The sequence below is a fragment of the Buteo buteo genome, chromosome 1, assembly GCF_964188355.1.
Source record: "Buteo buteo chromosome 1, bButBut1.hap1.1, whole genome shotgun sequence".
In the NCBI taxonomy this organism is placed as follows: Eukaryota; Metazoa; Chordata; class Aves; order Accipitriformes; family Accipitridae; genus Buteo; species Buteo buteo.
In genome coordinates, this window is record NC_134171.1 from 31,548,265 (window position 1) to 31,570,549 (window position 22,285).

The window sequence follows — 22,285 nt, forward strand, 5'->3', positions numbered from 1 at the left end:
AGCAGTAAGGCAGCGCGGGCTGCGTGAGGGAGAGAGGGTGATGTGATGTGATGTGATGTCAGGCGCGACGTGATTTGCTGCAGCTTCGAGGGGCTTTCGGGGTGACTTCATGACAGAGAAAGAAAGCTTCGATGTGTACTGGCGGCGAGCGGAATGAAGGGAGAGAGAACGAGAAGACCAGTTCATAACCATATTTAATGTTACGCATGGGAGAAGTGAGCAGCTTTTCTACCGTTTTGTCACATTTTTTAAATGATAATTTGGCGCAATTGCACATTGGTGATACAGCAGAAACGGTTTCACAGTAAAACATTAAAATAATACAAATAGCGACACCTAAAACCAGAGGAGTTTTCTCCCTCAATGTACTCATTGCGTGTGTCTGCTGTACGGGTTAAAAAAGGCCTGCTAACCTGAAGCAGAAATCCAGCTGTTGGAGAATAAAATGACATTTGAAAGGTAGCTCCCCTTTAACTTAAGGTTTTGAAAAATACGTACTAAAGATGAGGCATGTAGTGTATCTAAAAATTAATAGTGCTTACAGTAGCAGACCTTGTAATTTCACGTGCATAACAGAAAGGAAAAAAGGCATTAGGTCTCACTTTATTGAAATGAGAATTAATGCCACTTAATGCTCAAATCACATTTAAGCGATTATTAACCAGACTTCAGAAACACCAGTTTTGTTGAAAACATGTTATTGCACAAGCTTCATTTACAGTCTGTTCTATAGACAATTTCAGATAAATCAATAGACTTCTGCTTGCAACCTTGTTATAAAACTGTGCACCAAAGTTTTTATCTCAAGTAGAAAGGGCTCACCACAATATCTATAAACTAAGAGCTCGACTCATCCCTTCTTTTAAAAATGATTGCTCTTTTGAGGGCAGGAAAGAAGAAAGGTGAAAAACATTAATGACAGTTTTTGTCTTTTCTCACACTACTCCCTGGTTAATCTGGAAGAGGGGGTGGTCAGAGTGACTCCATCCTGTTCTTTTTTTGCTCAATTTACTGTCCAGATGAACTGTTACAGTTCTGTTAAAAAAACCAAACTTGCTAATTAGACAGAAGAGATCCACATACACCCTCCAATATGCAGATCTGGGCTTTGGTGAAGAACACACAGTAAGAGCCCGATGCTCATGAAAATCTAAATTCTCCCATAGGCTTGACTGCAGGTAGGTTCTGATTCCACTACACAAGGCACAGTCTTGACCTCATTATATGTATTTACATGCTTTCTTGAATTGGGACTTTAGTGTTGTGATTGTCTATTGGGTACAATTGCTACAAATCCCATGTAAGAAACCTCCCTTCTGAATTTAATCACCAGTGTTGTAATTCTCAACTATATGGAAGATGATGGGGAAGGAAGAAGCTCTTAAACTTTTCTTTCCTTTTTTTTTTTTAAACAGTGTCACAAACAATTATAAGGCCAAAATACACAATATTAAATAGAAAATCTAAAATTAAGCTACTGGTATTCAGTGAAAAAAACTGAGGTATACAAAATACTTTTACAATTGTGCGTAAATTTGCAATAGTTTTCAAAAGGTGCTTTTGCATTTTCAGCTAGTGGTTCATTGTCCAAGTGATCTTCATGTATACAAGTAACCATGTAATTGTGACCAATTAAAAAATACAATGCATTCAATAGCTAATGGTTCTTCAGAACTTTTTTTTTTTAAAACATTACATTTATTGTAACAGCAGTAATGTAGTAAAATAAGACTATACCCAAAACAACTCAATCTCCAGTTGATATATCGTTTTTACTGTTAAAAATGAAAAGTGACTTTATTTTTCTGTTTACTTTGGATGTTGACATATGAAGAGCACACTGAGCATTAGCTCAGACTTCAGAAATTGTCAGGACTTATCCTGGAGAAAACAAGATGTAAAACAGAAAAAAATGGCAGTGCCAAGTATTTTTCTCCTTCCATATCCTATTTGGAACTGATAAAAGCACACGAAGATAATATAATTACACTGGACTTCAAAAAAAGAATTTTAAAGTTATAAAACTAGAGAGCTTTTGGCTGAGCGTTTCCCTGAGTCTTCATTATTTAAAATCATATGCTAGACATTATGTTCATAGAATCTGTTACAAAGGCCTTGATTAATAAAGGCTGTTTAGCTATATATGAAAAAGTTAGGTACTTCTAGTCTTAAAAGTCTAAGCAAGAACTGCCGAGTAAGCAATTTGATTCTTCAGAATCTGGTATTTTTCCTAAGGAGAAAAGCAAACTTAACGTATTTTTGCATTAAGACTTTGATAATTTGAAATTACACCACACAATTCATGATTTGTGAGATATCTTTTGGGGCGAGATGGAAACAAAAAACTCTGGGGCTGCTACATAATTAAAAAAACTTTGGTTTTTATAATATTTTATGAGAATATAGAAGGCACAACTGTGCATCAAAACTATACGATTTTGTATTTTAATCTGCTTACATTGTTTCCATCAGCACGTCAGACTTTCTGTAAGTCTTTACTGTAAAGATGTGTTTTAGTAACCGTAATTAGTTGGCTGTAATAAGCTTCCTGTATTACCTAAATGTAAGAAGACGATTAGCAAGACAGCATCTTTTAAAAAGGTACATTCAACAACAGATGAACTGATGTCCATCCACTAAAAATTCACCATTCTAGCTCTACGGGGTACTCTCCAGTGAGACACGCTGTGCAGTGACCAATCTTTCCAACACGTGATTTCTGGGTTTTAAGGCTGTTCTCATTCTCTTTTATTGCTTTGATGCTTTCTTGCACGGACGATACCAGCCCTTCCACAGAAAGATAGACAACACTGTCTGCTCCTAGAGGAAATACAGAATTCATCAGTTAAAGCTGCAGTATTGTACCAAATGCAATACTCTTCAGAAATGCAGTCGCATTATTGTAAGGATTATGATGCCAGGTGGATCACCTTACCTAAGTAGAATGAATATAAGAAATTATCAGACCATAATAAGCCTTGCCCTTCTCAAATTCTTTGTGCAGGGAGCAGACTCACTGAAATCTAGACAGAAGGTTCTAAGTTGGGAACCAGTATGTCACACAGACTGCAAAAATAGAAGCAAAGTCCAGAGTGTGTATTAAGACTCCCTATAGTTTCCCAGAGTTACCCTGTAGTTTGTGTCTGGAAGCAGATGTGTGCGTGGCTGGTGCTTCCCAAACTGAGCACTTAGGACTACAAACCCTTACTGGGACTTGAAGGAGGGGAAGACCATCATGTTAAAAAAAAATTCAGTATGCAGTTCATGCAGACGTTCTAGCAGTAGGAGTTTGATAGCCTTTTCACATCATTAGTTTTCTATCATTTGCACTCATCATTTTCTGAGTAATACTTAAAAATGAGATCCTACAAACTTGAAATATTTCAACATGACTTCACAATAATTTTGGGGAAAAGAATTAATTGCAATATTAGACAGTGAGAGTAAGTATTTAAACACAGGAAATCCAAGTTTACAGTTTCCTAACTGTAACCACAGCTATGTTCTTAAACCATTTTTTAAAATATTTTGCAGCACAATAGGCCGTATATGTAGATCTCCTCACTCACAAGCCTTCACATGACTCTTGCTGATAACCCTGTGAAAAGCACGTTATTTACCACATCACAATCAACATAAGCTGTTGGTTTTTTTGTTCTGCTGCAAACATGACTCATTCTAGAGATTTGAGGATGTATTTAACATTCTTTGATTAGTTTCAAATGTCATGTCTTTCAAAGTGAAATATAGAATGCAGTTAAAATTATTTACATAAATTTAAATTTGTGGAAAAATCAGTGGGTGTTTACAAATTCCGAACATATTTTTATGAATACCTCATGAAAGTGAAACTACATTAGCTTTTCATTAGAGGTCAGATTTTCACTGCATATTTTCTTCCTGGTATTTTGCCTAAAGTTGTTCATTGTTGTAAAGACTTTCTGTAATTGGTTTGCGTGGCAAGGTTTTGGTAGCGGGGGAATTACAGGGGTGGCTTCTGTAAGAAGCTGCTGGAAGCTTCCCCTATGTCCAACAGAGCCAATGCCAGCTGGTTCCAAGACAGACCCGCCGGCCGGCCAAGGCTGAGCCCATCAGCGATGGCGGTAGTGCCTCTGGGATAACAGATTTAAGAAGGAAAAAAAGTTGCAGGACACACAGAAACAGCAGCTGGAGAGAGGAGTGAGAACATGTAAGAGAAACAACCCTGCAGACCCCAAGGTCAGTGAAGAAGGAGGGGAGGAGATGCTCCAGGGGCCGGAGCAGAGATTCCCCTGCAGCCCGTGGTGAAGACCGTGGTGAGGCAGGCTGTCCCCCTGCAGCCCAGGGAGGTCCACAGTGGAGTGGGTGGATGCCTGGAGGAGGCTGTGACCCCGTGAGAAGCCTGCGCTGGAGCAGGCTCCTGGCAGGACCTGTGGCCCCATGGAGAGAGGAGCCCATGTTGGAGCAGGTCTTCTGGCAGGATTTGTGACCCCACGGGGGACCCACGATGGAGCAGTCTGTGCCTGAAGGACTGCAGCCCATGGAAGGGACCCACGCTGGAGCAGTTCATGAAGAACTGCAGCCTGTGGGAAGGACCCACATTGGAGAATTTTGTGGAGGACTGTCTCCCGTGGGAGGGACCCCACACTGGAGCAGGGGAAGAGCATGATGAGTCCTGCCCCTGAGGAGGAAGGAGTGGCAGAGACAAGGTGTGATGAACTGACCGCAACCCCCATTCCCTGTCCCCCTGCGCTGCTGCAGGGGTTAGGTAGAGAATATGGGAGTGAAGTAGTGCCTGGGAAGGAGGGAGGGGTGGGGGGAAGGTATTTTGAGATTTGGTTTTATTTCTCATTACCCTACTCTGGTTGACTGGCAATAAATTAAGTTAATTTTCCCCAAGCTGAGTCTGTTTTGCCCATGATGGTAATTGGTTGAGTGATCTCTCCCTGTCCTTATCGACCCATGAGCCCTTTTGTTATTTCTCTCCCCTGTCCAGCTAAGGGGGAGCGATAGAGCAGCTTTAGTGGGCACCTGGCATCCAGCCAGGGTCAACCCACCGCACTTTCCCAGAAGAAGCTCTAAGTATTGGAAAGTTGTGTTGTCACACCTTATTTGTAACTTATGATTATGCAATTATTCTAATGCCTTCTATTGTTTGAAGAAATATAATCCACTAACTGTGTTAAAAAAAAGTATGTAACTAAATTGGCTTGATCGGTAGGGTACTCACAATGCAGATATTTAGTGTATCAACCTTATGATTTTTTAGTCAGTTTTGCCACTGTTGCCTTAATGTGTTGTCCTTTATTTTGATGTAGACAATAAAACATCTACAGGTAAAATCTCTCTCAAAAAAAAAAAAGAAAAAAAAGAAAAAGTAGCATTTACCTATATAGTTTGCAAGGTCATGAAATTCAGGTCTGTTGGCAATGAGTTCTTCTTTAGTTGGAATGTTTATTCCCATGTAACAAGGAAATCTTATGGGAGGTGAAGCCACACGGATGTGCACCTGAATAAAAATACAGTTTCAAAACAGACAACTATAAGGTAAAGGTCAGCAGATCATAACACAATAGCAAAGTTCTAGTTCTGTAAAATAATTATGAAGAGCAGAACACAGCACTACAGAGAAGTCATGAAAGGGTTAAAAGTAAGATAAAGTTTTTTTCAGATGCCAACACATCAGGAGAAAGACAGTTTTAGAATTTATTTTTACAGTATTTCCTAATGTTATTAAAAACAATAACATTATTTTATTATTTATTATTATTAATCCATCCTGATTTTGCTTTTCTTCTGTGGTGTTCAATCCTTGATGCACATTTCAGTTACAAAGTCAAATATTCTACAGAACATTTTTTCTCCAGTGACAGACTTGCACATTCTGTTTCAATTGAAAAATCTTAATCAATTAAAAATTTTGTGCTCTGGTGACTTAAGGCACATGCCTGTTTCCTGAGTATGTGGTTGTACTTAATGCAGTAACACAAGTCACCCATAGGTCAGGAATACTACACCAAAATACTTGATTTTCTGATCTTACCTAATCTGTTTTCCATTCTCTACTTGCCAGATAGTGCTTTATAAACGGAGACCTGTTCCTCCTCCCTTAACGTCCCCAAAATCACAGTCATACAAAAGAAACTTTTCAACCTATCTTCACGATAAACATGCACTAGCCATTGTTTTTTTGCGCATTTGCTCTTTTAAATAAGGAAAAAAAGTGTAGTACAAATGAAGACAAACCCTGTGCTTTACCCTCCCATCAATCTTCTATTTACATCTGTATTGTTGTACTGGGTTTGTGTGGCAAGGTTTTGGTAGCAGGGCGGTTACAGGGGTGGCTTCTGTAAGAAGCTGCTGGAAGCTTCCCCTGTGTTCGAGAGAGAGCCCATACCAGCTGGCTCTAAGACTGATCCACCGCCGGCCAAGACCGAGCCAATCGGCGACAGTGGTAACGCCTCTGGGATAACATTTTTAAGAAGGAAAAAAAAGTTGGGACAGACAGAAACGGCAGCTGGAGAGAGGAGTGAGAACATGTAAGAGAAACAACCCTGCAGACCCCCAGGTCAGTGAAGAAGGAGGGGAGGAGATGCTCCAGGCACTGGAGCAGAGATTCCCCTGCAGCCCGTGGTGAAGACCATGGTGAGGCAGGCTGTCCCCCTGCAGCCCATGGGGGTTCACGGTGGAGCAGATCTCCACCTGCAGCCCGTGGAGGACCCAACGCCAGGGCAGGTGGGTTCCCGAAGGAGGCTGTGATCCCGTGGGAAGCCCACGCTGGAGCAGGCTCCTGGCAGGACCTGTGGATCTGTGGAGAGAGGGGCCCACGCTGGAGCAGGTTTTCTGGCAGGACTTGTGACCCTGTGGGAAACCCACGCTGGAGCAGTGTGCTCCTGAAGGACTGCAGCCCGTGGAAGGGACCCACGCTGGAGCAGTTCGTGAAGAACTGCAGCCCGTGGGAAGGACCCACATTGGAGAAGTTCATGGAGGACTGTCTCCCGTGGGAGGGACCCCACACTGGAGCAGGGGAAGAGTGTGATGAGTCCTGCCCCTGAAGATGATGAAGCAGCAGAAAATAACGTGTGATGAAATGACCGTAAACACCATCCCTGTCCCCCTGTGCCACTGGGGGGTTTGGTAGAGAATATGGGAGTGAAGTTGTGCCCGGGAAGAAGGGAGGGGTGGAGGGAAGGTATTCTGAGATTTGGTTTTATTTCTCATTACCCTACCCTAGTTGACTGGTAATAAATTGAGTTAATTTTCCCCAAGCTGAGTCTGTTTTGCCCATGATGGTAATTGGTGAGTGATCTCTCCTGTCCTTATCTCGACCCACAAGCTCTTTGTTATATTTTCTCTCCCCTGTCCAGCTGAGGAGGAGGAGTGATAGAATGGCTTTGGTAGGCACCTGGCATCCAGCCAGGGTCAACCCATCACAATTGTACTGATTGAAAATTAACTTACCTCTTTGGCTCCTGATTCTCTCAGTAGTTTTATTATGGGTGAAATGGTATTGCCCCTCACAATTGAATCATCAATGATAACAACTCGCTTGCCTTTAAAATTATCAGACAGAACGCCAAACTTCTTTGCAACACCAAGTTGCCGTAACCTCATATTTGGCTGGATAAATGTTCTTCCTACGTATCGGTTTTTACAGAGTACTTCAACATATGGTAGTCCGCACTGTAAACAGGAGACAGTTAAACAGAATTAGCATCTAAAGAACTGGTTTTTCCTCAGTTACTGTTTTTTTAAAGCAACCTTGGGATTTAGTATGACTTCACAGTAACCAAAAAAACTTTGAAATACCTTAATGTAGTGGAATAATGACAGAAAAAACAAGTACAGATGACCAACAGGAGTTCCCAGCGTACTCAAGATATAAAGCTTTATCAAAACAAAACTCTAACGGCCCATACCATTATACTCCACTAGAAAAAGAGATATATGTAAATATGCTTGGGAGAAAAAAAAGGCAAGTTAACATATACCTTTTGAGCATAACCAAGAGCTGCTGGGGTTGCAGACTCTGGAACAGTGCTGACTAGGTCTGCTTCCACGGGTGCTTCAATAGCAAGCTGCTGCCCGCATCTTCTCCTGACTGAATACACCATCTGACCTAAGAACAGCAAGAAGTGTTTTTCCTGGTATACATAATACAGATTTCCTCTCAGTTTGCTGTACAAATTTCTGTGGCAAGTTGCAGGCATAGAAGTCAGTGAGAAAAGCTCTAGAACTAATAAAGTCACTCACATAAGGTGATTTTTTATTTCCTTCCATAATGTCCTATTTTAATATTCACATTCATGTCACTACACAGAGAATTAAAATCCAGTTTGCCCTAATCAGGTAACTAAAGGTCCTCTGTATGTTACAAAATCTATTTACAGGAGGAAAGAAGTAGAAATTATGCCTGCCTGTTCATAATGTGCATATTCTATTTTTAGGGTCGTTTCTCCAGCAAAGTTTGTGCAATCCTTCAGTCTGTCTGCCTCTGCCCGCTTATTAACTTTGAATCAGTTGGCAAAATTGACCCCAAATTTAGTAAGGGGATAAGGGGCCCCAGAAGCTTTTAAGGTCCTAAAAAATTTGCAACATGGGAGGGAACTGAAGGTATCGTGATGAGATGAAGCACAGCAAAGGGTACAGCAGCAGTACTAAGGAATGCAAGAAGTGAGGATATTGAAGGGTAAGAGGATCATGAAAAAAAGGGATGTGGGGTAAAACTGGCTTTATAAAGGTGGGGAACTGTATAGGATCAACAGATGGCATGGCCATAGAAAACAAAGAAGAGCTTGTTTGTTATATATGAGAGTTCTGGCTAATATCTTGTCATTGAGGCAATTTTTGAGGGCTTCTACTGAAATAGCAATAAAAGCATTAGACTGACAACCCCAAGTACTTAGATAATGCATAGATTTACAAGTTATATTAAAGGTAGCTTCCTGAAATAACCCTTTCTTGCAAAGAAAACACCGCAATGAAGTTGTTTTGCAGATCCTATTTCGTAAGACTAATTTTTAGAAAGTTTTCCAAGAACCAGTAAAGTTCCTTTCTTAAGTCTCTCATGTTTAAGGGATATTTCCTCTACCTTAATTATGTTTGTGGCTCTTTTCATCCCATCCATAGGAGTACGCAGGCAGCCTGACTGAGGCCATATGCACAGCCAGGAACAGGAAGGTGATATTACATGCTCCTCCTGATGAGTTTTATCTCCTCAAGAACTGTGCCAACCCATTCTGTCCCAGCCCTGCTCTGCAAGCTCACATTCAGTGGTACCCTATTATGATCCCAGATCCTCTCCAGAGTCATTGTTCTCGAGGATAACGTCTCCCACTATTTAGGGAAGAGCTTTGTACGTTACGTCATCTTACCTTCAAAAATACTGTCTGGTCTTGCAAAATAAACATATTCAAAGATGCAGAATGCTGACGGATCTCCTTCAGGTCTTGGTACAACATCCAGTGTCTGGACATCATATCTGGATATTTTCACAATTTCTCCAGGAAGGACCTCACGATAGTACCTTGAAAGAAAAATACATAGCATTTAGAAATGTCCTGAACCTGGATGATAATTTTGAAATACAAACAAGGTTCAACTGACAGGAAAAAATGCTTTTGAACATCCTAACACGACAGTTTGCTTCTATCTTAGGATTTGACCTGCAATGTTTTAAGACCAACATACTAAGACAAGTGACCCTTACTAAAACAGTCTGAATTAATACCCAAAAGCAGTAAATTAATATTCAGTACCAGAGAATTATGGTATTCTTTCTATATGTGAGATGTACAGTACTCAGTCTAGTACAGCCTTAATTGAGATTAAATGTATTTTAATAATTTAGTCCTGGATCAATACTAGAGGACTTTTCTATGAAAGCTAATAAACATTATAATGCAATATAAAAAACATAATCAAGAATAAAGATGGTAGCCAAAAAAATCCTGCCCTGCAAGCCAGTATCTAGAGAACTATCTGTCTAGTGGTGACAGGCAGCCACCCCTGAATGGCATAAAGCTGACTGGAAATGTACATTCCAATTCTCATACCTGAAGAAATATGGAATAGTATTAGGTTTATTATGTGACAATATTTAACCTTATTAAACATTTTTCTAGATCCTTTAATGAGTCCTCAGGTGGCTATTCTAACAATTCCAATCTAAATCTATCAAAAAATATTGAAATAATCTGGAGATATAAATCAGAGGTGAGCAAATCTGATTATTCACTGGTCAGATACTAGCATTAGCAGGCAGCAGCACTGGCTACAGCAGAAGTTTAGACAAAATTGCCTTTTTAAAAACCCACAGGCTTCAGCTGATGGTTCTACAAGGTAAGCTTCTCTTAACAGAGATTTTGAAGTTACAGAAAACAGTTATTCTTATGCATATGTGTAATAAATTGTCTCAAGAAAAACCCTGTTACCAACAGCTAATAGTTCCTATGGAGACAGGGCAGAAGTTACAGCAAAATAACAGAAAACACCACACCTACAACAAAACATTGCAGAATGGAATAAAAGACCTCTGAAGTACAGTCATGTTGCTTCCTGATTTTGCTTTACATTTCTTTTTATTCGGTAGTTGTGTTCTTAATGCAATTTTTCACAGTTTTTTATTTGAAGAGGATCCAACTTTACTTATTAGTCTAGTCCCCAAATGCACATTTTTATAATGTCTGATTAGGAAATTAAATATGCTTCCTCATAATCTTTCTTACTTTAAATATGTTCTAGTTCACAATTGCCTTCCACTCCAAACTTCTAAAGATCAATTTGCAGTCTCCTGAAAAGCTTCTTGCCCTTCTCTTTTTGTCCAGAGAAAGTATCACACCTTCCTTTTCAGACTATCTTAGCTAGAGAGGTAACATGAATGTCATCTCATATTTTGGCTCTGATGGGTGTTTGCACGCATGGAAATCGTTTCAGGAGCCCATAATTTTTTTCCAACAAGGACGCTGGCTTGTCAGAGCATATGCTACAGCTCAGGTTAGTCCAGCCTGTGAGCTACCAGTGTAACCTTTCTGTAGTTCAAGAATTATTTTTTTAATACAACGATTCTGCTGCAAAGAAGGCTAAAATTAAAAAGTTATATGGATAACCAGGTTTAATGCAACAAGTAAGAGGCATTTACTTTACAATAGTAAAGTTGTCTTTACTTCTACTTTCTGAACATATAATTCTTTTACATTAACCTGTTCAAGAAAATAAACTGGCAAAAAACAGGACTGGCACTCCCCCCCACCCCCCAACAGCCCAACAAACTAATCCTTGGTGTCTTTCACGTTGTTATATGTTATGATATTTGGCAATTTGAGGTTTAATATTTAATCGCTGCCTGAGGAGAGCTTTCAGATGAAGTGAGAATTGGGGCACTTACTCTGCACCGATAGACAAAAAGCTACAGGATTCAGAAGAGACTACCCATCCTTCTGTTTCACTGTTATCTTTTCCTGAAATGAAAGATTTCAGTTAGAGTCCACAATTCGTGTTACCATTACCCCCCCACACAATTGCATTTCTACTGCAGTATCTGGCTTGCTATGGTTTAGGTTGCCAAGTGCACAATGAAAGACTGTTGTAATTTCTAACTAAAAGGTATAGCATTCCAAAGTTTTGTAACATTATTTAAAACCAACAACAACAACAACAAACTTAAACATCATAAACATGTTCTAGGCAGAAGCGGAAGTAACAGTTCACGAAGACAGACAATTCAGATAACTACCTTTGTTATCTCAGCACTCTTTCAAACTTTTCCAATTCTAGTACATTGACTTTAGATATACATAATTACTTTTGTTCACACAAGAAACTCCTTACTTTCCCTATGTTAAATGTGGATAGATAGATCCTTTTGATTACAATGGATGCTGGATTGCGCTCCAGTAAGGAGAGTTTTCAGAGACGGGCACAGGAAGGAGCAAGTTGTGTAACATAAGGTAGGAAAATTTGTATGCTTTAAAAAAATCTTGATAATTTTTCTTGTGGTTAAAATTACCAAGTCTTGTGAAGATACGGAAACATTTACTACTTTGCCTTTGAATTATTTTATTTTTATATGAATGAACAGATTTTAATCTCACTTCAAGGAAAATGCAGGCTAAACAGGAACAGAATGAATTTTTCCCATAAATTGACTGTATAATATTCTATTACTATACTACGTGTGACTGGGAGTGCTTGGAATTTAGGAATACTTTGTCAGTAATCCAGCACTTTTCGGCCACCTTACTACTGGTGAAAGGAAGAAACCAGACTTGTTTCTGGACTGGATATAGTCCTGAACAACCAGCTCTAGGTGGCCCTGCTTGACCAGGCAATTTGGACCAGATGATCTCCAAAGGTCCCTTCCAACCTCAACCATTCTGTGATTCTGTTCATCCCTGCTTTCCTGTTTAGGTGATGAGATGTTAATTACATTTTCACAAATATTCTATTACAGTTGGGCTGCCTAATTCTGACACTGTCATCAGGTCACTAGGATTCCCTTTTGCTGAGAACAGAAAAGATGCTTGCAGACTTCCTACAAATTATTTTTTCCTTACCAACATTTTTTTTTGTTTCTAATTTTCAAAACTGACTTTTGCATCACATATTCCTACTTACACCTCAATAAGTGTAGCTTTAATTACTTATATCAGTGATTTCAGGCACAAGCTATATATATGCATATATATATATGTATATGTATATGAATATATATATATGGTTTACCTTTTCCATTCATGTCCCCTACTGGAATAAGGCGACCAATGCAGAGTGGGCGATTCCCATATGGATCACGTACTGCATAGATTATGTCTTTATGCATAATTAGCAATGAATATGAAGTTGGAGTTTCATTCATTAAATTTTTTATTCTGAAATGAGACATAGGTGAACATAATCGTGTGTCACACAAACAGCTGTGTGCATTTACAGCTGCATATCATGCTGAGATTAGATTGCTGTTCTTGATTCTGAAACCCATCCTCCTTACCTTGCTACCCAGTCAGCTGTATCGTCATTTTCTAGAGGAGGTGTGAAAGCCAGCAGCTGGGTGATCAGTTCACTGTCAGAACTGGTCGACAGTCCTACACCATGCCGCATAAGCTTTTAGGACACAAAACAAAAGTGTTACCAACATTAAAAAAAAATCCCACATAACACTGCTTAGATTTTAATCTAACAACACCTTTGTGCAATGAACAAATGTTTTAAAACATATCAGTCCTTCAGGTGATCAGATCATAAGAATGTCGAATTTCTTCCAACAAACCAACTACATAGAAAGAGCTGGTACAATCATCTATGCCTGGTACTACATTTCTCCCTTTGCATCTCATTCCTTTGCTCCACATGCAACCAAAATTAATATGACCAATATTCAGGGCATAAATTCATATCTGGGCCATTTAATCAGCTTTGTGCTTCTGCTTGCTCTGGGAAGACACGCAAAATATAGAAGGAAAAATATGAAATTACCTATAGTAGATACAGAAAGAGATATCAAGGCAGAATGGTGGTTTGGGCACAAAGCAAGAACAGAAAAAAAAAAAGAGGTGTGAAGGGAAGCAGAGTGGGATTAAAAAACTGAAATCCCACAACTTAAAAGTTTGTTAGACCCAGTCAGTCAAATTGTTCTGTCTTGGTGTATTTATGCTTGTAAGGGAACAGAGAATCTGCAGGGTATCTAGCCAACTGTTACAACTCATTCAACACTGTATGCATTACAGTTCCTAATTTTTATCTTTAGAAATAATTTTAGATCTCATGTAACTCTGATTCTCCACTCTCCATCTACATTTCCTCACCACTGTTCTTTTCTCCCATCCATTCATACACTTGTGGCTCTGATTAAAGACGGGCTAGGTTCCTTTGGGCATGCCATACACTTGCCTCGCTTCAATGCAAGATTATATAGTCTTGCTTTTAGATGGAACATATCATAGAAGAGATTTCACAATGAAACATCTGCTGAAATTTAATTTGGTTCTTTAACACATACCCTTCTAGCCAAACACACTATAAAATCTGGCATTTGTTGGTTTATGTCCTGACAGTGCTCCTGATTAATTTTGCAAGCCAGAAATACAAATAAAGATAATATTCCAAACTAGACATTTCATATTACAATTACCTCACCTTATTATGCCTCTCCTAACTCTAAGCATTATGATTTGCTCCTTCTATCAGCACCCACAAAGAAGCAGAGCTTCAAGCCAAGTTGTCTTTTGTTATGGTCTCACTTGATTAACAGGAATGTGACCATCTGTTGTGGAAGGTGGCAAAGCTGAGCTACATGAGCATGCGGACCACGCCTGAAGGAGAGGTGAAGAGCACATGGCAATAGTGGGAGAAGTTTGTGAGGCTATAATGGCACAGGAATGTATACAAATTATAGAGGCTGTTAATGTGTTTTGGAGGGCTTTAAGGACTTTGTTTAGCTGCTTAAAAGTAGTTGTTCATGATAAAGCAGAACTTGTAGCTTGTATAATGCTTCTGCTTAACAATGACCTCTTCTCTGATGGGAGGAGAAAGAAGGTTCGCAAAGCCCCAGAGCCAGTTTGAGCCAGGAAAAGGTGACAGTAACAACTAGTCTAAAAAGCAGGAAAGAGAAAGAACCCGCCTAGAGATGAGAAAAAGGCCCCAACGAGAGAGAAGACAACCCCAGACCCAAATATTACTGTTGGACAAGACTATGGTGTGAGGGGCAGGAACTTAGATTGTAAGGGTATAATTGCCCAGGGATTTTAGTGTTTGGGGTCCCTCTTCGGAGGCACCCAGCTCAAACTGTCTAAATTTGTGCACCATAGGTAGAATAAATGACGCTTTTTATGTTGAAGGCCTTGATTAGGGATTCTGCTTCAGGGCACCTGGGGTCGAGCCTGCGGGAAGAAGCAGGGCCCGAGGGTGAGTGTGTGTGAGGAGTCGGAAGGGCACCCGCCTGCTGCGAAGGGACTCTGCTCCCAGCAGTTCACGTCCAAGGTGGCGTGTGGGCCACTCCTTGATTGCTGTGTGAATGCTCGGGCAGCGGCTTTCCATTCTAGAGGATTGGTGAATTATCCCCTGTGACAGTTACAAATGCCTCCCCTCCCCGGGATTTTTTTCCCCCCAAATGATCTATTTTGATTTGGGGGCTCTTTTGCTACCCTGAGCAGTTTGGTATTAAGGAAAAGTCACAGCAAACTTATTGCTCATTGCTGTCTCATACTCGGAAACAATGCCAGAGCCTCCCAAAGGAGATGCTAACCTTCCTCCTGAGTCGTACAGCATTTGTTAGCTCTCCATTGTGTGCCACAGCGATCTTCCCATGAAGAGTCTCTACGACAAAAGGCTGGCAGTTCTGCAGCTCAGAAATTCCCGACGTGGAGTACCTCGTGTGCCCAATACCGAGGTTTGAAACGTACAGCTTCTTCAGGCTGTCTGCATTGAAGACGTGATTTATAAGACCCATTCCCTTTGGGAGAAAAAGAAAAAAAGTTCTGTTTGGTTTTGTTTTCCTGGCAACTTCCTCATTTCTCCTTGTGTTTGTTTTTGGTACAGCATTAATACAAGCTACTTTAAAAGAGAAAGGCAAGTACCTGAAAGACATGGGAAAGAAAGAATCTGAATAGGTGTCACAGTGATATATCAGATCCCATTACTCCTGTTTTTAAATAAAGCAATATACATTTCTGTGCTGAGGATCTTCATGGAACAATCTATTCCCTGACTAAAAATATATCTTCTGAAAAACACTACTGCACTGTTGTGTTGTTTAAAAACACCAGAAAAAAGACTGCCAGAAGAGAGGCAAAGAAGAAAAACGTTGTGAGAAGAAAATTCTACGTAGAGAATACCTTTTACAAGTTAGCAGTATATTGGATTTACTTTTATACTGGGTCCATGTTAATATTTATTAGATTTGATTGTCATTCTTGCCAATGTCAGAAGCAAAGCTTTTTTCCAAGAGGTTTCATTGTTTACTTAAATCAAACTTTTCACATAGCCAGGTTGCCTTCTGTCTAAAGCAGAAATGCATCAAAACTTTTTAGTCAGCTCTCAGGCGCTTCTTTTGGCAACAAGTACTATGTGGAGACACTTGAGCAGCAAGAATAGCCTGAAAAAACTGCACAGAGAGTAGAAATTAAGACTGTATTCCAGGCCCTCCTACAAACTCCTGCTTCTGCTGCTGCCTGTGGAAAATATTTACATCCTTCTCTGCAATGTTTCCCTATCACACGTGGTAATTGTGATATACATGATAGCACACATGATAACACTCCTTTAGCACCTTCAAAGATACACAGGAGAGGTCTGAAGCTGTGAATGGTTCATAACCTGTGCTGTAGGTACAACAAGAGAGTGGGATGCGACAGGAAGGATGGAAATTGGGTGAACTGTTTTCAGAGCTCAACTAAAAGAGCTTAAAGAAAGCTCAGCTTTAGGGTATGTCCTGCTGTGACTGCTATGGAGTCAGAACACCAAGAGGCTGTGGTTGCACATGTGGTTTTAGGATACTTACTATCATGTTAAGAAGTTACTGCCTCAAACTGGTATAAGTTTGCTTTAATTGTTTAGCAAACTTTATGCCAGATAATTATCATCTATTGTCTCACAGATGGCATAAAGGTGGTCTAGAGTCTATGTCATGTGCTCATATATGTACAGAAATGTAACCATGCACTCTTACTTTACTTAGGCCATCTTTATCCTAACAGGAGATTGGGCAGTTCACAGGTCCAGTATTAATGGATGTGGCCACGTTAAGCCTTGCAATAGCTCAAACAAGCAATGTTGTTTTAAACCAGATTTGGTTACGCAAGTACCTAATATTTTAATTGCAGTTTGAAATATTCCTCTGATTTAGATTGTGCTGGTATGGGGGGGCAAATGTGAATTACATCAGTATGAAAAGTTCCCAATGAAGACAATCTTATGTCTATATTATACAAGGCCTGGTACATGCCAGAACATGGGTCTGATGAATAGCTACTTTAATATATTTTTCTGCATATCCAGGTGTGAAACAATCAGCAAAGTCTTTCTGCTACTGCTATCGCTATGTCTATACAACAGATGTAAGTTTTTCCACATCCTGAGTTATTAGAGCTACGACAGTAATGTTTTGTTATACAAATCTAGCTGAAAGGCTCTGACAGACCAATCTGGACAGACCAATCTGGACCAAGTCTTTCTAGGAGAGTTTAAAACAAAGGATTAATAGCCTTTGTCAAGGGCTATTAATCCATGGTCAAAGGCTGGCAACAATCAGAAGGGAACACATACCCATGCATTAGGTGTTCCAGTTTGTACTCTTAATATATGTATTGCCTTAAACTGTTGACAAAAGTGAGTTTGCACGGAAGCATTGGGTAGTAAAGCAATGTGGTGAGAATGGGCACCTTTTCCATCCTGTTGTCTCTGCTATGAAGAAGAGTCAGTTTGGAGGACAAATGGAATCAGTAGCATCTTAGCTGCTGACATTTTTATGGACTAGTTTACCAGTCAGAGTCCTAAATATATTTTCACAAGTGTAACAGACCCAAATGTTTGTTACATTAGCACCACTTCCAAGATTAAACAAGACATTTAAACTGTACTCCACAGGCTCTTTATTACACTGTGGTTATTACAGATTTTAAAAATGCTGTAGCTGAGAAACATATTCCAAGGATAAAAGAAACCATCACATGCTCTGCAACTCTTAAAATATCAAAGCTGGTATGATGAGATGGCCAATTAAATTCTTAGCATGACAGCTAAGTATTGCAGCTCAGTAACATGGAAACACTGCAAATTATGATATCAGCTCCTGGAAGTTCATTCTGAGAAACTCTTTTTACTATGGGATATTTACAGCAGCCCACTTTAAAGGAAGCTGGAATTCCTATAAACTTTAAGGAAAGCTGAAACCCGAGTAGGAGCAGGAATGAAGAACAGGTAACACTGTGCTGAAGTTGAGAAAAGCTGCTTTTAAGAGTGTGTCTATGTGTGTGTGTGTGTGTGTGTGTGTGTGAGAATCACATAGGAGGGGGGAAATGCCTGAAGAAGTGACAAACATGATGCTTGATGAGATGAGATTTTGCATGAGGCATTGAGCAGTCATGCATAGATATACATGCTGCTGCAGCAAAGCAGTTCTTGCTCTTGGACTCATTTGAACAGTTTAATTAATCTTCCTCAGAGACCTCTGAACATGAAGACAAACTGCTTTCTGATTGCAGTCAGAGAACACACATCAAGAATTGCCCCATTGTTATTTTGCTGATGTAGTTTTATTTTCTGTCCTTCCTTATTTCCTTCCTTCCTGCTCTTCTTCATTTTTCTGCTCTTCCAGGATGGAATAGGCTGATGATTATTTTTTTCCTGATCACTATTCAATACAGAATGAGCAGAAACATCCCCAAAGCGTGCAGGTATTCTCCTGGCATAATACTTCCGAGGCTATGGCCATTTTATGTCTTTTAACATCCCCTGGGATTCTCTGAGCTCGAGAAAGACTGTGTGACCTTCTCAGGCCTCCATTCAATCTTTTATTCTGTTTATTTTTACCTATGGGTAAAGCAGCTGCCACTTCCTTGAGTCTCACTAATGCAATAATTAGTCATCCATTTGCTTGTGCATAGCCTGTAACTGTGTTTCTTTTCTTTTGATCTCAAGTTGCATGGGTACTCCAGAGTTAACACCTTAGGTGAGGGCTGACTTTGGTAAGTAGTTTTTGTGACATCAATAGCCTGATCTGGATACTTCTGTGTGTCTGCCACTGTGAGCATGGATACACCCAGCAGGGTAACATTGGTGTATTTGTTTTAAACATGCACTTAAGACAGAAATTGCACAAATGACAGAATTAGATGCTATCACTGACAAAACCAAAACAGTCCACCAAAACGTATTACTTTCTCTCTCATTATTCTGTTTCCTAGCTGAAACAAACTTTCATGCATCTCAGTTAGGCATCTACGAAACATTCATTTACATTTTACCTTGTGCACTTTGAATGCCTGGGATGACTCTCCATCACTTGTCACAATTCCAGCACTCTCCTGGCCCCTATGGACAAAATATAATGAACATAAAGCACTGAAATGCTTGGAATGAAATGCTTTAACATACAATGGATTGGTGGTTTTTCATCTGTTCTTTACAACATGAAATTTTAATGTAAGGTTATTTGTTGTTTTATTTTACAGGCTTGTAATCAAAACTGGCTTCTTGCCCATGTTATGCTTTATTTCAAAACAGTCACATAAGGTTTGTGCCTAAGCCCACTGAATTCAGTGGGAATCTTTCCACTAATAAGCACTGGCTCAGTCCTATTTCAGTGTGGGCATAAAATAACAGCAGATGCTTAATCTGAAAAGCCACTTTGCAGTGATAGACTAGGCTCGAGTAGTAGGCTCTATAGCACAATTCTATTTCTGCTTTGGTTTGGGGAGGACTGTTAAGAAACTGATGGTTTTGCTTAAGGGAATGAATACCTTGTCTCTTCCACTGATCACCTATGCGGAAGCTTTTCCATTCTTGCACTTAAGCAGTCAGGCTAGCATTTACACCTCTAAAAGGTATATGGGCCCTCTGATAAAAGTGTTTGAGCACATAAAACTAGTATCAGGCATCACAGCTTCTGAACTCAAGCAAAACAAGCCTGGTGTACAGCGTCACTGCAAATGGAAATACTTCTCTTACAGCAGATGAGCCTCAGGCTGGCAGTTGTGCTTTGTGGAGCAGAAGAGCTGTATCAGCTGAAATGACGGAGTTTTCCCTAGCCTGCTCCCTGCTCTACCCAGCCGGGTGGACCCCCCAGGCTCGGTCCCTGGGTGCACGTCCAGCCCACGGGCAGGCAACGCGGGCAGAATACTGCACAGCTGCCCAAGGTTTGTAATTCAGTCCTTATCCATTGAAAAGGTATGTTTTGCAGACTGGATTTTTTTGTGGGTAATAGTGCAGGCTGCTTGATCTTCCTTTAAAAGGCTTCCTGGAATAAGGCAGAGTGTTACCTCTAAAAAACCTGCTGCCATATGCCCACCATGCCTGAAACACTCATAGGGACTTTGGTGGACTGGTTAGCTCCTGTTCCACTCTCATATATAATAATGACTGAAAAGCAAAATTTTCTTCTTAATAAAGGAAACATTTAGAATAGTTTTAGAATATTAGATGAAGATGCTAGGGTGATTACGCTGGCTTAACTCAACTGAAGTCACTGGAATTATTTAGTATAAGCAACAATAAAATTGGGCACAAAAAAATCTACAGAATGGATTCTAAACTACAACCGCCCATGCTCATTACAAATTTTCTCCAGTTCCTAAAATCCCTTTATTGGTCACTAGCCCCAGTTGTACGTAAAGCAAAATTTTCAAGAACATTTGCTTACAGAAAATGAAACCAGACAAACTTCACCCATACCTGAATGAATTTAACCTGTTATTGACACAGATCTTAAAGAGAAAAATCAGAGATGAGGACATTCTTAAACACATTTATTTTAACTCAGTAAGATGTCCCACCTATAAACACAAAGCCTGGTAGTAAAACTTAAGGGTTGATACAGTGCATTCAGCAACTTTTAATTCCCATGCTAATATTACAGGCAATTTCCATTGAAACACTGACACTCTCCCTTTAAACATCATCAATAGCGAGAAAGCGGGAAGCCCACAACCTGAACGCAAGGCCCTTGTCAAGCCGTTGGATTCCATCTTTCCTGTAGCACTAATGAAAGAAAAGGAAGCTCGATTTCACGACCCCAAAGCTTACACGTTACGAATTTAGTCACGTTTTTAAGGATGCAAGCTTTTTATCAAAACATCACCAATAACCAATGAGTATTAGCGTTAAAAATGCGTACAGGCGACCATCAGTTCAAACCGAAACGCTACAGGGACGAGCAACTGTACAGCAGGATGATCCTGTGCGCCTTCCTGTCGCACCGACCCCTGCCGACTTGCAACTTGCTGGGGAGGCTCAGCCCCAGGGCTCCCGGCTGGGACCCCCACGGCAGGCAGGAGCTGCCCCAAGGTTGCGGTGGGTTGTTGTTGGTTTTTTTTTGGGGGGGGGGGGGGGGGGAGGAGTGGTGTTGTTTTGTGGTTTGGTTTTTTTTTAAAGCAACGAGATGGTGCGAGACTCTTGTTTTCCCCTCTCCTTACCCCGCAGTGCTGGTACCGACGCCCTCCTTGCCAAGAAGGGTTAAAGCCAACCCATTCCCCCCCCCCCCCCGCCCCAGCTGCTTTATTCGCCGGCCTCTAATACGGAGCCTGCTTATTTGGCAGTTTCTCAAGTTACTCCCCTCAGGCAGCTTGAGCCAGTAAAACTAGATCCTTTCAACTCGGCGGAGCTTACTGACAACCAGCCGTCTGGTTTCCTAGGAAACAAAATCTTGGCTAGAAATAGTGAATCATTTCCAGGTCACTTTCAACATGGAGAGTGGAGCAGGGAAGCATTGGACTGAGGAGGAGGTTAAAGCCTTGTTAAGCGTCTGGTCGGAAAAAAATATCAGAAAGCAACTCCACGGCACCCTGAGGAATAAAGGAATATTTATCTACATTGCTAAGAGGTTGCAGGAGTTAGGAGTTTGCAGGGACTGGAAACAGTGCCGTGCAAAGTATAAAAATCTGAAGTACGAATACAGAACGGTTAAATATGCCCACAACTCTGGGGATGTCACTAAAACCATGAAGTTTTTCCATGATCTGGATGCCATATTGCGATATGAACCGGTCACACAATTAGCGGCAGAAGAGAACGGCAGGTGTTCTGCGACTGAGACGCAGCTGAACACAAGCCCCACAACAGACAGCACGCAAGGTAAAAACCTGTTTTTGCTTCTATTCTTCTCTCTTTGCTTAAAACCCAAAGCGGACAAAACCGAAGCCTGAGTTTGCTCGAGCCGAAGCGGAGGTTGCACAGCCCCAACAGCACTGTTAGAACTGACTTGATGCACTCCTCGCGCAGGGGAATAAAATGTTAGCACCCACCAGTGTCGAAGTCTGTAAATACAGCGTAATTCTAGCAAAATTATGCTAACGGCTTGTATTGCAGCCTCGGTGAGTACTGGCTGGTGTCAAGGCTCCTGGTGCAGGGTTGAAATGTTAAATTGAGAAAAGCTGTTTTCTTTCCCTTTGACATTCATATGCAGTACTTTGGAAGGAGGTTTTGTAGAGCTCCAATTCAGATGTAAACTTAAAGGAAGAGGAAGGTAAAGGTTGAAACGGTCATGATTTTTAAAAAGTCGTTAGTTGTGATACAAGTGCATTTTAGGATTTGTATTCTTATTTCTCTGCAACTGAAAATTTGGGCATGATGGCTAAAGGTAAATGAAGTTATTTTG

The 22,285-nt window shown here is 40.5% G+C and overlaps 2 protein-coding genes across 6 annotated transcripts in view; one reads left to right on the forward strand and one right to left on the reverse strand.

The window, feature by feature from the left end:
- Positions 1–176: 176 nt before the first annotated feature.
- PPAT (phosphoribosyl pyrophosphate amidotransferase) overlaps positions 177–22,285 on the reverse strand; it is a 54,805-nt gene continuing 32,696 nt past the window's right edge. The window contains exons 2-11 of the mRNA XM_075026502.1: positions 18,939–19,005; positions 15,221–15,427; positions 12,968–13,080; positions 12,703–12,848; positions 11,366–11,438; positions 9,354–9,505; positions 7,971–8,098; positions 7,441–7,662; positions 5,368–5,488; positions 177–2,820 (exon numbers count right to left, since the gene is read on the reverse strand). Coding sequence (XP_074882603.1) covers positions 2,645–2,820; positions 5,368–5,488; positions 7,441–7,662; positions 7,971–8,098; positions 9,354–9,505; positions 11,366–11,438; positions 12,703–12,848; positions 12,968–13,080; positions 15,221–15,427; positions 18,939–19,005 — 1,405 coding nt within the window. The 3' untranslated portion in view covers positions 177–2,644. The remainder of the gene's footprint in view (positions 2,821–5,367; positions 5,489–7,440; positions 7,663–7,970; positions 8,099–9,353; positions 9,506–11,365; positions 11,439–12,702; positions 12,849–12,967; positions 13,081–15,220; positions 15,428–18,938; positions 19,006–22,285) is intronic.
- Positions 21,350–22,285, forward strand: part of PAICS (phosphoribosylaminoimidazole carboxylase and phosphoribosylaminoimidazolesuccinocarboxamide synthase) — a 43,930-nt gene continuing 42,994 nt past the window's right edge. For 2 of the 5 annotated variants that reach the window (XM_075026367.1, XM_075026375.1), the window contains exon 1: positions 21,350–21,762. In XM_075026367.1, coding sequence (XP_074882468.1) covers positions 21,375–21,762 — 388 coding nt within the window. In that variant the 5' untranslated portion in view covers positions 21,350–21,374. The remainder of the gene's footprint in view (positions 21,763–22,285) is intronic. The other 3 variants (XM_075026384.1, XM_075026395.1, XM_075026406.1) reach the window with 3 other exon arrangements.